General features: G+C 48.3%; 1 protein-coding gene across 1 annotated transcript in view; it reads right to left on the bottom strand.

Annotated features, from left to right (window-relative positions):
* The window catches only part of syne2b (spectrin repeat containing, nuclear envelope 2b), a 159,466-nt gene that overhangs the window by 36,419 nt on the left and 107,433 nt on the right, over positions 1–15,614 (bottom strand). The window contains exons 80-104 of the mRNA XM_030356047.1: positions 13,659–13,904; positions 13,148–13,252; positions 12,264–12,379; positions 11,528–11,657; positions 10,795–10,917; positions 10,138–10,296; positions 9,573–9,767; positions 9,156–9,260; positions 8,833–8,922; positions 7,987–8,187; positions 7,460–7,633; positions 7,193–7,324; positions 6,704–6,897; positions 6,294–6,438; positions 5,606–5,866; positions 5,002–5,124; positions 4,455–4,634; positions 4,018–4,173; positions 3,613–3,738; positions 3,108–3,278; positions 2,809–2,942; positions 2,062–2,317; positions 971–1,153; positions 640–756; positions 341–495 (exon numbers count right to left, since the gene is read on the bottom strand). Coding sequence (XP_030211907.1) covers positions 341–495; positions 640–756; positions 971–1,153; positions 2,062–2,317; positions 2,809–2,942; positions 3,108–3,278; positions 3,613–3,738; positions 4,018–4,173; positions 4,455–4,634; positions 5,002–5,124; positions 5,606–5,866; positions 6,294–6,438; positions 6,704–6,897; positions 7,193–7,324; positions 7,460–7,633; positions 7,987–8,187; positions 8,833–8,922; positions 9,156–9,260; positions 9,573–9,767; positions 10,138–10,296; positions 10,795–10,917; positions 11,528–11,657; positions 12,264–12,379; positions 13,148–13,252; positions 13,659–13,904 — 3,977 coding nt within the window. The remainder of the gene's footprint in view (positions 1–340; positions 496–639; positions 757–970; positions 1,154–2,061; positions 2,318–2,808; positions 2,943–3,107; positions 3,279–3,612; positions 3,739–4,017; positions 4,174–4,454; positions 4,635–5,001; positions 5,125–5,605; positions 5,867–6,293; positions 6,439–6,703; positions 6,898–7,192; positions 7,325–7,459; positions 7,634–7,986; positions 8,188–8,832; positions 8,923–9,155; positions 9,261–9,572; positions 9,768–10,137; positions 10,297–10,794; positions 10,918–11,527; positions 11,658–12,263; positions 12,380–13,147; positions 13,253–13,658; positions 13,905–15,614) is intronic.

Below are 15,614 nucleotides of genomic sequence, written 5' to 3'. Positions count from 1 at the left end.
TACGCACACACACACACACACACACACAGGCATACGCACACACACACACACACACACACACACACACACACACATCAGACACACACAAAAACACACACAAACACAGGCAGACACACACACAAACACATGCATACGCACGCACACACACACGCACATATGCACACGCGCAGACACACCACACACACACACACAAAGACACACACACACACACACACACACACACAAACAAACACACGCATCAACACGATATGTAGACTGCATGTAGATACAGGTGTAGCGGTCATAGATGTAGATGTAGACATAGGTGCAGAGTTTATAGAGATAGATCTGTAGATCCTACCTGCAGGTCTCCAGGGCCCTGGCGCTGGTCTCAGCCCAGGCGTGGTTTAGTCTCTGCAGGCGGTGCGTGGCAGCGCCCCCCAGTGGCAGGAAGTGGCTCTGCTCATTCAGGACGTCCAGGTCAGCTGACCACCCGCTGGGCTCCAGCAGATCACACTGAGGTGGAGGGGGGAGGGGTTAGAGGAGCTGTCACTCAAGAATAGACTCCTCCTCTTCTCTACTGTTAGTATCGTGACTGTCATCTGCTGTCTCGCTACTAAGACGAGATGTCTTGAGACCGGGGGTGTGGTCAGGTGTTACCTGGGAGGGGGGCGTGTCTTGGGTCTGGGCTCCACCCAGAACCTTCTGCCATTGGTCCAGATGTTCCTCGAGAGACCCCAACATCCTGTCAAAGTCCTGTAGCTGATCCAGGTCCTCCTACACACACACACACACACACACACACACACACACACACACACACACACACACACACACACACACACACACACACACACACACACACACACACACACACACACACACACAGGTTTCATGTTTTAGGAAATTCATTGATTAATTAATGAATCCATCCAATCAGCTGTTAATGTATCCATACATTCATTGATTCAGCCATTCATCCAAATCCTACCTGCAGTTGAGTCAGCTTCCTGACCAGCGATTGGCTGAGCTGCAGCACACCGCGGGCCAGCAGCCGGCACTCTGATTGGACGAGGTCAGTGGTCATGGGATCCAGGTCACCAATCAGGTTCTTGGAGGCCCTAAGCCCCTCCTCCAGGTCTGTCTGCAACACGGCCACACGCTGCTGGAGGGACTGGAGAGGGAGGAGGGGGGTAAAAACCAGGCTGTTCCACTCCCAGCTGGAAGGTTCTGGGTTCGATCCCCAACGCTCGCAGTCTGAAGGTCTAAAACATTGGTTCTCAAATTGCGGCCCGCGGGCCAATAGCGGCCCGCAGAAACACACCTGGTGGCCCGCAATGACATATAAGTAAAAAAAATAAAATCAATTAAAATATATATATATATTCTTTTTTTTGATATTATTATATCAATATTAATTTAAACAAAAATAAATAAATATAAAGAGAAAAGTCGACTCACTAGCTTTAAATTAAATCCTGTTACATTTGTTAGTTTTAATCCGACTGTACATTTCTTTGAAAGGATGAACCTCAGTTTCGTGATTTAGACCTCACTTGACGTCACTCCCAGAGGGATGCTGACGGCGTTTCCCGCCTAATTTATGTTCCTTTGGTGGCCCTCAGTCAAATTCTGGGTTCCTAAATTGGCCCTCAGCTGTCAAAACTTTGAGAACCCCTGGTCTAAAGGTATCCTAGAGCAAGATGACCAGTTAACCCTACCTGCTCCTTCATGATCTGTATTTAACTCACTGTGGGTTGCTTTGGATAAGTGACTGTCCAATGACTTAATAGTAGTAGTAGTAGTAGTAGTAGTAGTAGTAGATGAACCGATATTCACTTCTTTAACTCAATTTCAATTAAAAGGCCCCGATTTTACTACCAGGTGTGACGTCCATCAGGCATTACAAGATCTCCCCATTAGTGACGTCACAAGTGAAAGAGTCCAACCGATGTATGATGGACTGTACCGACTGGCAGGCTGTTCTATCCATCATGATTCCGGGTGGACACTCCCCCTTGTGATGTCACTAGTGGCTCGGTTTTTAAACGGCTTGTGATGGTGAACACACGTCCTCCTCACCTCCGCCCTCTGGATCAGAGCCCTGGCCCGGCCCTGGGTGGGGTCCGTGGGGGGGTCCTGGGTCTGGTCCTGGGTCTGGTCCTGGTTGGGGTCCCGGGTGGGGTCTGTGGGGGTCATCAGGGCGGCCGTCTCCCCCTGCAGGGTTTCGAGCCTCAGAAGAAGGGGCGTGGCCAGGCCAGTATACTCCTCCCACTTCTCCAGCAAGGCCCCGCCTCTACAGAGGCGCCGGTCAACGTTACGACACACCTGAGCCCACCTGACAGGAAACAGGAAACAGCACGTCAGTTTCTCGCTTTTGTTAATATTTAATTATCCTTCTTTTGATTTTGCACCAAATATTTTATGTGTGTGTGTGTGTGTGTGTGTGTGTGTGTGTGTGTGTGTGTGTGTGTGTGTGTGTGTGTGTGTGTGTGTGTGTGTGTGTGTGTGTGTGTGTGTGTGTGTGTGTGTGCGCGCGCGGTGTGTGTGTGTCCACCTGTCTCTGGGTAAGTGTTGAACACCCACGTCAAATAAATAAACCATATACGCACCCCGCCCTCCCCCTGTATGTTCTGTGTCCACTCCACCGTGAGCCAAGGTAACGAATTTTCGTTTAATATGTCACTGGTGCACTTATTGAATGACAATAAAACAAGTCTAAGTCTAACTTGTGTGTGTGTGTGTGTGTGTGTGTGTGTGTGTGTGTGTGTGTGTGTGTGTGTGTGTGTGTGTGTGTGTGTGTGTGTGTGTGTGTGTGTGTGTGTCCACCTGTCTCTCTGGGCGTCTCTTCGTTGGCGGAGCAGGTCTCCAGCAGCAGGACGGAGCTGTCCCTGCAGGGCGGAGACGTCGCCATCCAGGACGTCCCACCGTTGGGATGCTGCCTCTGCCTCATCTCTCACACGCTGCTCACACATAGACAGACAGACAGACAGACAGACAGACAGACAGACAGACAGAGACACACACACACACACACACACACACACACAGAGTGTGAGGCTGACGTCCCTGACATCACCGAGTGGCTGAACTTCAGAGTCAGGTTGTCACGGTAGCCGGCCCCGTACCTGAAGGGCCTGTTGGACGTCACGCTGGGCTCCGAGGCACGGCTGCACGTCGCCGTGGTAACGCAGCGTCTGGGCCGTCCTGGTGGTCTCCGCGGTGACCAGTCCGAGGGTGGACTCCAGGTGGGCCCACAGGAGCCGGACCTTGGTCAGACTCCGGACCACCAACCCCCTCTGGAGGGGGGAAGAGAGAGAGAGAGAGAGAGAGAGAGAGAGAGAGAGAGAGAGAGAGAGAGAGAGAGAGAGAGAGAGAGAGAGAGAGAGAGAGAGATACATAGAAAGAGACAGATAGACAGACAGACAGACAGACACACAGACAGACAGAGAGGGAGGAGAGACAGAGAGATTAAGCAATCTTGCAACGTGATAAGAAAACGTCCCGCCTACAAAGGAGGAAGCCATAACTTCGAGGTGAGCTGACGACATCATTCGCCATCGAGAACTCAAACTCGTCAAACGGTTTCTGTCGGACGGAGCCGCCACTCGGCCTGGTCTGCAGAGCCACTACCTGCTGGGAGAGGGCGGAGCAGCACTCCACGGCCCGCCCCACCGCGGGGGGGCACCGCTGGCCCTGGGCTCCGGCGCTCAGGGCCTGGAGGTCGGAGGTCCTCTGCTGGACCTTCTCCTCCAGCTCCTGGTCCGGGGAACACAGGCAGGGGGGTTAGAACGCACGGCTGTCATCACGGCTCGGGGAACTACAGGTTTTCAAAGTAAAAGCCCTCCCGTTTTTTTAGGACTTTAGTGTTGGGTTTGAGGAGGACTTTTGTAGTTCTGTAGATTGTAGAAAAAATTCAGAACTAATTTTGTAGTCCTGTTTTCGATGAACATCCCCGCTGGGAGAGGTAAGATCGGTTTAGAGTGTATCTTTAGGCACAGGTCATTAATGAGCAGGAAGGGGGTACATCTGGCCTACCTCACAAGTGCGAAGGCTTTTCTCCACTTCTGATTGGCTGTTGGGAGAGAGGGCGGAGTCTAGCCAGCTCTTCTGGTCGTTGATCCAGGAGGTGATCTGGTTCAGTCTCTCCTGTCGCTGGGATTTGGATCTCAACCCCTCAGTCACGTCCTGGATCTGAACCACACAGACAGACAGACAGACAGACAGACAGACAGACAGACAGACAGACAGACAGACAGACAGACGGTCAGGAAGACAGACAGAGCCAGACAGAGAGACAGACAGACAGATAGGAAGCCAAACAGGCACGGAGAGACAGAGAGGAAGACGGAAAAACAGAAGGTCAGGAAGACAGACAGACAGACAGACAGACAGACAGACAGACAGACAGACAGACAGACTGTTATTTCCTTCTTAAAGAGTGAAACAGGAGTTCCTTTAGGGAGTGTTCTGACCTGCTGGTGGAGGTTCCACTGCAGACTGAGCCAGCGGTGGTGGAGAAGTCCCTGCTGCTCTGCCAGCTCTCCGTCCCCACAGCGCCCCCCCTGGCCTTCCAGAGTACTGCAGCCCTGGACCACCGGCTGGTGGGTGAAGTCAAGAGTAGCCTGGTGGAAACACATCTCCCTCTGGCGCTCCTGAGACACAAACAGGTCATGAATTACAATTAATTTAAATTCCTAATAGATCGTGAGCATATATTGATTCGGGTGGAAGCGCTGAGACCTAATACATGGTTCCCAACTGCCCAACCATTTAGGCATGTGACCCCATTTCTAGGACTCAAATCCTTTAGACTACAAGTTGCATCTGTTCCCAACAGTGAACTATGAGTGAAGAGTCAGTTAGCAGACTAGTGATGCCTACCCACTAATCAACAGCAGAATAGTGTTGGGTCCGTTGCCTACCCACTAATCCATTTCAAATTCGGAATCAAATTACATCATCGTTTGTGTCTCTGGCTCACCCAACGGGCCTGTTCTGGTTGTGGTCCGGAGGAGTTACCTTGTAGAAACGCAGGCACTGGTTGAGGTCATCTCCTTGGTTCTCCAGCTGGGCTTCAGTCCTGCTGATCCACAGCTTTAGTTCCCCCATCGCCCCCTGGTGGCCGCGACAATCCAACCACCGCTGAGGAGAGGAGAGGAGAGGAGGAGAGGAGGGGAGGAGAGCAGGGGAGGGAGCAGGGGAGGAGAGGAGGGGAGGGAGCAGGGGAGGGAGCAGGGGAGGAGAGAGAGGAGAGGAGTGGAGGGAGGAGAGGAGAGGAGAGGAGAGGAGAGGAGAGGAGAGGAGGAGAGAGGAGAGAGAGCAGGGGAGGAGAGAGGGGAGAGGAGAGGAGAGGAGGAGAGAGGAGAGGAGTGGAGGGAGGAGAGGAGAGGGGGAGAGAAAGGAGAGGATAGGAGAAAGAAGGAAGAAGGGAGGAAAGGGAATAAGAGGAGAAGAGAGGAGAGGGAAGGAGGGGAGGAGAGGAGAGAAGAGGAGAGAGGAGATTGGTGGAGATTAGAGGAGAGAGGGGAGCAGAGAGCAGAGAGCAGAGGATAGAGAAGCAGATGTTATAACATTGTATTTTAAACAGTATAAGTTGGAAGGTATTTGGTACAAGCTTCCTCACCTGATGTAGTTTGTGTTGGATCTCATGAACCTCTGTCTGCAGGTGGTTCCAGACCAGATCTACCTGCCTCAGCCGGCTGGAGACGTACCCAGGATCGAGACCAGCAGGCTGGGCTGCAGGGGGCAGCTCATCCCCCTCCTGGTCTCCCTCTGGGTCTCGCGCCCACTCGCTCTCTCCCTGGTGGGCGGTTGACAACAGGGTCCCGGCACTCACCACTGACGCCCTCAGCTCAGACCGGGCCGCCAGCTCCTTGGAGAACTCCTGCAATGTGGGCAGTAGCCTGTTAGCATTAGCCAGTTAGCATTAGCCAGTTAACATTAGCCTGTTAGCATTAGCATGTTAGCATTAGCCTGTAAGCATTAGCCTGTAAGCATTAGCCTGTTAGCATTAGACTGTTAGCATTAGGCGGCTGGTGTCCTTATCCTGCTCAGCTATCTTCAGTCATGGTATAAATGTTTTCTTGTTGGCAATGTTAGCATATTAGCATTAGCCAGATTCAATTAGGCGGCTGGCATCCTGCTCAGCTATCATCAGTCAGTCATGATATAAATTGTAACTTGTTGGCCAACATTAGCATTAGCCAGTTAGCATTAGCCAGTTAGCATAAGCTTGCTGTCATAGGCCTCCTGGTAAGGTCATCATAATCTACATAAGTTTTAGCTTCTTTGTCATCATCAATGTTTCGTACCATGAACTGAAGCATGATGTCATCCCAGCTCTGCCGAAGACTTGGCTGATCCTGATTGGTAGGGTCAACGGAGTGTCTCCACCTGTCAATCAGCTCCCTGGCCCCGCCCATCCATTCAATCAGCGAAGCCGATTGGAGGGTGAACCTGGTTTCACACAGTGGAAGACATTTCCTCAAAAGATGATCATACTGAAGATTAATCTTAATACACATCTATTTTTATTGAAAGTTCTCTTTTAAATAGTTGTCATGTATTGTTTGTTATTGATTGCCCTTCAAATATCTTTAAAATGTCGTTGCTGCTTTGTAAAACAATATGAACTGCCTGTTTGTTTGAACCTTGCTTTGTAAATAAACTTGTATTCCCTGAGTGAATATTTATTATCTAGAATTTCCATGCCTTCCCCCACCTGTTGAGTAGCTTCCTGTTGCGTTCGGTGAGCTTCCTGTCGTGGTCCAGCCTCTTATGAAGGCGGTTCCAGCGAGCCTCTTGCTTCTTGGTGGCCACGCCCACCTCCCTACAGCCCGCCCCCTGCAGCCAAAGCCCCGCCTCCGACAGCTGCCCCAGCCTCGGCCTGCTGTCCTCCAGCGCTCCACTCAGTTTCTGCGCAGAGCCACAACACACCTTCATTAATAGAGCACACAAAAATACACGGAGACACCCACAGGTAGACACAGGGACTCTCTTCCAGTCCCTTAAAGTGTAATTTTCGTTGTTTGATTCTCTGTGAATCCGATTTCTTAGTTAAAGTAATTAATTGTTCTGGTTGAATTGTTCTCTTTGTTATGCACTTTGAATTGCTGTGTAAACGCAGCAATTCAAAGTGAAACATGCTGCATGAATAAAGTTTAATTTTAAATAAAGTTGATGCAGGAATGCGAGTATGAAGATAAATGACCTGGTACAAATGTATTCTGTTAGACAGCTCTTCCTCAGAGTCCTGAGCCAGGTGCATCTTGGGAGCTGAAGTCTCTGTGTCTGATAAGAGGCCGTCCAGCCAGGAGCTGTCCTGCTCCCACAGGGCCCATATCTGAGGACAAAAGCATTGACCAATCACAGCGACACAGTTTAACAGACCGCAAAACACTAGCACCTCTTTAAAGACGTTGTATGCACAAAATGTGCTACAGCCATGAACTACAGCCGTAGTTTCAGTGGCAGTTACCTGTAAGGTGTCCTCCATCTTGCAGCCGTGCTCCAGGGCTTGTAGCCTCAGCTGAGAGACTTTATCCTGCAGCGCCTGCACTTCCTCAGCCCGCCTGCCGGGGGCGCCGTCCTGGACCCGCCCAGACAGGTACTGCAGGCTTCCCACGTGTCCGTCCAGGGATTGGAAGAACTTCTGCGAGCGACAGTGAGAACATCAGCTCCAATTTTCAAAGGGACTACTATTTTATCCCTAGCTCACTGTCTTCAAGCTATTTCAAAATCATGTGACATCACAAGTGGACGTGTGTGTCCACCCAGATGTACGAGGGATGGATCAGCCTCCCAGCCTACGCAGTGGACTGCACCAACTAGTCAGCTGGAGTCCATTTATACATCATACCTCACAGGGCCTTTCAGACCTTTTAGATTTCTTATCATGATGTGTATCGCTGATAAATCCTTCAATCTCCCCTGGGCGACCCCATATGCAAATAAGGTAACCCCAAGAGGGGCCCCGACCCAGAGATTGGAACCCACTCCACCCACCGTATGGGAGCTCAGCAGGCCCTCCAGCCTGTCCCTGGTGTGGAGCTCCGCGCCTGGCAGCAGAGAGAGGCGTTGGGACCCCAGTGTCACCAGCTCCTCCAGACCCAGCACCAGTCTCTCGTAGTGCCGCTGGAGATCGGCTCCCACCTGTAGCTCCTCCCTTCTGGAGCTCACCCCTGCCTGGGCCACATCAAGCGCACCCTGGGAGCAGGAGGGGGGATTAAGCTAACCCAATAAAGATGCTGATGGCAAAACGCTAACCAGCATGCAATTAAAGTGGCATCAGTTCAATAAATGATAGAATATTGATTGATTTATTGATAATTGTTAATAACATCACTATTATAAATTCAAATACGATATATATATATAGATATATATAAGAAGTAATCTTGATAAAAAAAGTACATACACCAATTTGCGTTAGATACCACATAAGTACATAAATTAATACATTCATAAAGTAAGTGGCCTAAATAAACCATATATTGTGCTGGGGAGAAAGTGACAGACCTCCTGTGTGTTTAATTCCTGACCCTGACCCTAAAACAAGGAGGTTGTGCCTGTGTTCCGGTTCTCAGGCTCCCAGTGTTTTCTACATTCCTGTCTGACATATCATGCAAGAGATTATACACATAAAACAGTGAGATCTGGTTCCGATCTGGCTCCGATCTGGCTCTGCTCTTGCTCTGATCTGGATCCGATCTGGCTCTGCTCTTGCTCTGATCTGGCTCTGATCTGGTTCCGATCTATCTCTGATCTGGCTTTGATCTGGTTCCGATCTGGTTCTGATCTGGTTCTGATCTGGTTCTGTTGGGGTGACCGTGTGGTCGTTCTCTGGACTACCTGGAGCGCAGTGGCCTGCTGGGACAGGCAGACAGGAAGCGACGATGACTTCACTTCCTCCAGGAGAACGTCAACCTCACAGGCTTGATCCTGTAGACACACACACACACGCACACACACACACACACACACACGCACACACACACACACACACACACACACACACACACACACACACACACACACACACACACACATACACACACACACACACACACACAGATGCTTGAACATTGAAACCTCTTTATTAGCACCATTATTGTTAATTGATGGTTAATTGCAGCAGTGTGGGAACACAGAGATGGTGAGTGTGTTAACAGTACCTGGAGGCGTCGGGTTAGCTCCTGTCCCTCGATAGGATCGGTGGTTAATTGGTGCACGGCAGACCAGTTAGAATCAAGTTCTGCCTGCAACTCTTTCAGTCTCCTCTGATAGGTTGAAGAGGGTCAGTTAATTCTTTCATGAAAACAACTCATTCAATTCAAAATTAAAAGGGTATAAATTGTTAAAAGTTAAACAGAATAAAAAGTATGATCACATCATTTTAATTAATAAGATTAATAGGATTGATACAATTGATTATTTAAAGAAAGAAAGAAAGAAAGAAAGAAAGAAAGAAAGAAAGAAAGAAAGAAAGAAAGAAAGAAAGAAAGAAAGAAAGAAAGAAAGAAAGAAAGAAAGAAAAAAAAGAGAGAGACAAATAAAGCAAGAGAGCGAGAGATTGTAGTGGTGCGGTGAACCTGAAGCTGTGAGCTCTTCTGCTGGAGGAGTTCTAGATGGTTCCGTCGGTCTCTCAGTCCGGTCTGGACCGCGGGCAGGACCCTGATCAGGAGGTCCAGGCACCGCTGCCCGGACGCTGAGCCCAGGACCCCCGTGAGCTTGGACCCCAGAGAGGTCAGCTCCCTGCTCAGAGAGCCCAGCTCAGCTGACAGGTTCTGGGGGAGGGAGAGGTCCGGGTTGGTGAGCTGGAAGTACTCCCTGGTCCTCTCACTCATTTGTCACGTATCCTATGTGTTGTGCTAATTAGTCAGGCTAATTAACAATCGTCAATTAGGGCAGCTCATTAGGTTGACCACATTGGAGAGGATGAATTCCAATAGAGACACTTTAGCCATCAACCTTATCCCAAGAGATCTATCAAACATATTTAATATAAAGATACAGAAGCTAAATGTGGCTAACGAATGAATGGCCATTGCTTCATTTGTGAAATAAGCAGGTTTAGAATACCAGTAACTAAAGTGACTAATGAATTGTAATGGATGGAGTGAACTAAAGAGTCCAGAGCTAGAAGAGGCGGGTCACCTGTAGCTGTCCCAGCTGTAGCTCCGCCCCCTCTGTACGTGTCATCACCGGCGGTGACCTCAGCAGGGTGTTGACGCTGGACAGCGACAGGGACGCCCCGTACAGCGCATCACACGCACCCTCCACCAGCTGCTGGTTGGCGCCGCCTGCAGGATCTCCCTGGAATTACACCACATCAGCCGAAATAAGGATTTTAAATCAAGTGATTCGGTAATGTCATATACGTCTCAAAGGTATCTGTGATTCTTAGATTTCGTTTTTGACTTTTACAATGTTTAATATCTTTGCATTTGTTTAGCTTTTTTGGTTGTTTTCCCATTTTTTATTAACTTTATTTATAAAGCCCTTTGGGTGCAACCTGCCAAGAGAAAGATTATATAAAATAAGTTTGATGAGTAATTCTTCATATGTCTTTCTCACTACTTATCTGTCTTACTACCTGTCTGTCTGACTACCAGTCTGACTTACTGCCTGTCTGTCTGACTACCCGTGTGTCTGAGTACCTGTCTGTCTAACTGCTACTCATGACTACCTGTCTGTCTGAATACCTGTCTGTCTGACTACCTGTCTGTCTGACTACTATTCCTGACTACCCGTCTGTCGGACTACCTGTCTGTCTAACTACCTGTCTGTCTGACTACCTGTCTGTCTGACTACCTGTCTCACAGCAGCGGAGGCGCCCAGGGCTCGCAGGCGGGCTGAGAGGTCCTGGAGGTCCTTTAGCAGCTGGGGGGCCCTCACACCGCCTCCCGCCCCCACCCTGAGGGAGGAGTCTGCCCCCTGGTGGACAGGAGGAGAAGGACATTCAGAGAGGGACAGACAGACAGACAGACAGACAGACAGACAGACAGACAGACAGACAGACAGACAGACAGACAGACAGACAGATAGAGACAGAAGGTCCGTAGTGAAGAGAGAGAAAGAGCGAGAGAGACGGAGAGAGAGAGAGAGAAAGAGAGAGAGAGGGAGGGAGAGAGAGAGAGAGAGAGATGGAGGGAGATAGAGAGAGATAAAGAGAGATGAATAGAGAGAGAGAGAGACAGAGAGAGAGAGAGAGAGAGAGAGAGAGAGAGAGAGAGAGAGAGAGAGAGAGAGAGAGAGAGAGAGAGAGAGAGAGAGAGAGAGATAGAGAGAGAGAGATAAAGAAGAGAGAGAGAAAAAGAGAGAGAGCGAGAGAGAGAGAGAGAGAGAGAGAGAGAGACAGAGAGAGGGAGAGAGAGGGAGGGAGAGAGAGAGAGAGAGAGAAAGAGAGAGAGAGATAAAGAGAGATAAAGAGAGAGAGAGAGCGAGAGAGAGAGAAAGAGGGAGAGAGAATCCTGAGGGGGTGATGAACAGAGGGAGCAGAGGGAGGAGAACAGGACATGTAGGAGATAATGAGGAGGCTCTGTACCTCCTCAGGTCGTCGGAACACCTCCTCCTCCAGTGCCAGGAGTTGAGTCTGGAGGAGGTCCCAGCTCCTCCACCCCAGCTCCTCCTCCTCCTCCTCCATCCCGACTACGGCAGACTGGACGGAGGTTCTCCTACAGGAGGTGGGAAGCACACGACAAGTTCAGGCACACTCCATCCATTCTTTTGATCGCCTTTTTTTCTTTCTCCCTTTCTTTCTCTCTCTATCATTCTTCATCCCTTTCTCTCTCTCGTTTTCTCCTTCCCTTCTCTCCCTTTCCCTTCCTCCCATCCTGTCTCCCGTCCCGAGCCCTAAGCCATGTAGTCCCACACTAAGAATGGAAGAACGCAAGGGTTGAGCGGAGAGGACATACGACAAACCAAATGCTGATTGTAAAGCTGATCTATAGGTAATATATAAGGTAATGAACTTGTTTGTTCTTGTTTCCCTTAGTGTCTAATGTATGTAGAGCTCCACCCCACTCTCCTCAACTGTTCCCAATACTAAGGGATCAATGTGCGTCTGTCAGTATGTAGTTTGTGGACAACATAACATAATAGTACATCGTAATCCAAGTATGTTACAAAATGTCTCATCACAAAGACCAAAGTGCTATGTTGCTAGTGTTGACCAATTATAGTTGTGACGAATGTGTTAGTGAAGACGGGAGACGGTTATGACGATCACCCGGACTGACATTGTCAGATTAACATCACACAAGAGCAGCATCTCCCGTTACCGTGGCGACGGCAAGCTTGGTTCCTCTGGGTCCTGGCCGTGGAGGCGTCCTCTGCTGTGTTGCCTAGCGATGGCTCGGGTCAGTCCCCTCTGCTCACTCAGCTCCAGTTCCATCTCCTGGAAGAACCGCCCCCACAAAAACACACCCATCAACACACTCACGCAGTCCCTGAATTCCTCTATGTGAACTCGATGTGAACTCCATCTGGTCTGTATGTGAGCTCTATGTGAACTCTTTCTGGACTCTGTGCACTCTATTTGAACTCTTTCTGGACTGAATGTGTTGAACCCTATATTAACTCATTGTGCACTCTCCTTGACTTCTATGTGAACTCCATCTCAACTGTGTGGGAACTCTATGTGAACTTTATTTGGACTCTATGTGAACTCTATGTGAGCTCTTTGTGAACTCTTTCTGGACTCTATCTGGACTCTGTGAACTCTATGTGAACTCTTTGTGAACTCTCTGTGACCTATATCTGGAGTGAACTCTCTGTGAGCTGAATTTCGGTTGGGACAGGGTTCAGCATTGATCGGTGTAACACAGGAAGCTTCTCAGGTCGTTCCTTCAGATGTTAAATGAAGGCCAGCTGCCGAGTGTCTACGCTTTCACCCAATAACATACAACCCATATCCTGTTTGTGGTAAATGTGTATCAAGCGTGTCGCTTCACTTTCTATTTAAATGACGGGGAAGTAAAATAATTCATTTTAAAAAGATGCAGAAGTTGCAAGTCTATTTTCGAAAAGTCGAAAAATACCCAAACCAATCAATTCCCCTCCAGATCAAGAATGTACTCGTTGATAAAACACGAGATCGACGGCCTGCCAGGTATTGCGTTATTTACCTGAAACAAAAGTCTTGTTTCCCCTGTCAGAAGCGTACCTTCTGCTGCTGAACGCTGCTCTGACGCAGCAGCTGGTTCTTCGGAGAGGAGAACATCTCCTGAACGCTGGCGCTGCGCTGCAACCTGGCCATCCCACGCCCTCCCTGGGGAAAGGTGGAGGGAAAGGGTATTCTTAAGTGATGAGCGCATCAAGACCTACAGTGAGCCACATTTAGTCAGAAGAATGACTGTATAGAACCGATGAAAGTACCCATTTGGACCAAACTAAAAAATTATTTTGACAAACATGAACACAACGTGGTTGCATATCTTCTCGTCTAGCTGAGGGTTCACTAGAAGCACCCTGGAACATAAGAACCAATGGAGTGGAATTTGAAGTGTGACACACAGCATTTCTTATTCCATATAGAGTAATATAGGCTCTGCTATAGTACATTATATAGTTAGTAGTGTATTACCGGGTCTCGTACAGACTACGCTATCGTAGTTTACTTTAGCAATGCCAATAGAGCCTGTATAGTGCACTATATAGTTAGGAGAGTAGTTTACCGGGTCTTGGAGAGCAGGGGTCATCCTCTCCTCCCCATGGCGTTCCTCCAGGAGGTGCTGGAAGGAAACAAGGTTGGTCTTGAGAAGCTCCAGTTTTGAGGCCAGAAGCTCAGCTGACTCCTGGTCAGAACCTGCAGAGACCAGACCCCCCTGGACTCCCTGGTCCTGTTTCAGGTTCAGGTTCTTGGTTCCCGAGCTAGAATCCGACATACTGGTCACCTTTTGTTCTATCTCCTGCAACATCTCCTGTTAAGCAAACACACCTTTACTGTTAGGAACACACCTGTTCTGTCAGAAACACACCTGTATCTTCAGAAACACACCTGTACTGTCAGAAAAACACCTGTACTGTCAGAAATACACCTGCACTGTCAGAAACAAACCTGTACTGTCAGAAACACACCTCTACTGCCAGAAACACACCTGTACTGTCAGAAACACACCTGTACGGTCAGAAACACATCTGTACCATCAGAAACACACCTGTACTGTCAAAAACACACAAGTACTGTCAGAAACACACCTGTACTGCCAGAAACACACCTGTACTGTCAGAAACACATCTGTACCATCAGAAACACACCTTTACTGCCAGAAACACATCTGTACCATCAGAAACACACCTGTGCTGTCAAAAACACACATGTACTGTCAGAAACACACCTGTACTGTCAGAAACACACCCGTACTGTCGGAAACACACCTGTACTGTCAGAAACACATCTGTACCATCAGAAACACACCTGTGCTGTCAAAAACACACATGTACTGTCAGAAACACACCTGTACTGTCAGAAACACACCCGTACTGTCAGAAACACATCTGTACCTTCAGAAACACACCTGTACTGTCAGAAACACACCTGTAAGGTCAGAAACACACCTGTACTGTCAGAAACACATCTGTACGGACCGAAACACACCTGTACTATCAGAAACACAGTTAGGAACACACCTGATCCTTCAGAAACACACCTATACCACCCGAAGCACAACTTTATTTTAAGAACTCACCTGTATTTTTAGGGAAAAAATATTTTGCAGGCATCCTAGAGCCAACCTCTACCTGCTCCTTACCAAGATGGACCTGAATTTATTTTAAGTCGCTTTCGATTAAAGTGAATAACAAATGACTAAAAAGTGAATAGTAGGATAATTATTCATATGTCTGAATACAGGGAACTACCCCTTTATAAACCCTCCTAAAACTTGAGAGGCCATTTTTCAGAGAACTACTATTACACCGGAAGGGTGGGCAGAATGAGGTCACTGGGAAAGCTGCCGCCATTTTACAAAGCCAGCGGGCCAGGTTACAGTTGAACGTTAGGTCAGATGCGAACAGAGGCAATACATTTTCGTTATCTTCTGGTTTCTTTATTTCCTTTTTTTTTTCTCTCGGCAGAGAGTAAACTCATTCATCTCTTACGTGCTACAGGAGCTCACCTGTGTCCTAAAACTTTAATGGGTCCGGGAATCAGGTTTCCAGGTCAGCCGTATGAAAGGACGCTGGATTAAGAAAGCCTGACTAATACCAGACAAAAAATATGGAAACCCCCTCTTCACTTGTGATGAGATTAAAACTTTGCCCTTTGCCCGCTAACCACTAGCATGCTAATTTTGCTAATTCTAACAGCCAAGTAGCCTATGCTCGGCCTACCTAGGTTTTTAAAAGAAAGCTTTTTACTAGAGCTGTCAAGCGATTAAAATATTTAATCGTGATTAATCGCATTAATGTCATAGTTAACTATAATTAATCGCGATTAATCGCAAATTATTTTTCTATGCTAAATATCCCTTGATTTTTTTGTCCCATAATTCTTCTCATTTTAATTCTCTTATCAACATGGTGAAGTGCATCGGCTTGCCTTGTGCAAATGATTTTTTATTGATAACAACATTGGCATATACACTGATCAAAACAGGACGATACAAAAAAAGAGCCTATAGTGCAATTAA

The sequence above is a fragment of the Gadus morhua genome, chromosome 5, assembly GCF_902167405.1.
Source record: "Gadus morhua chromosome 5, gadMor3.0, whole genome shotgun sequence".
NCBI lineage: Eukaryota > Metazoa > Chordata > Actinopteri > Gadiformes > Gadidae > Gadus > Gadus morhua.
The sequence above is the reverse complement of the archived record's forward strand: the minus strand, read 5'-3'. Positions and strand labels throughout refer to the sequence as shown.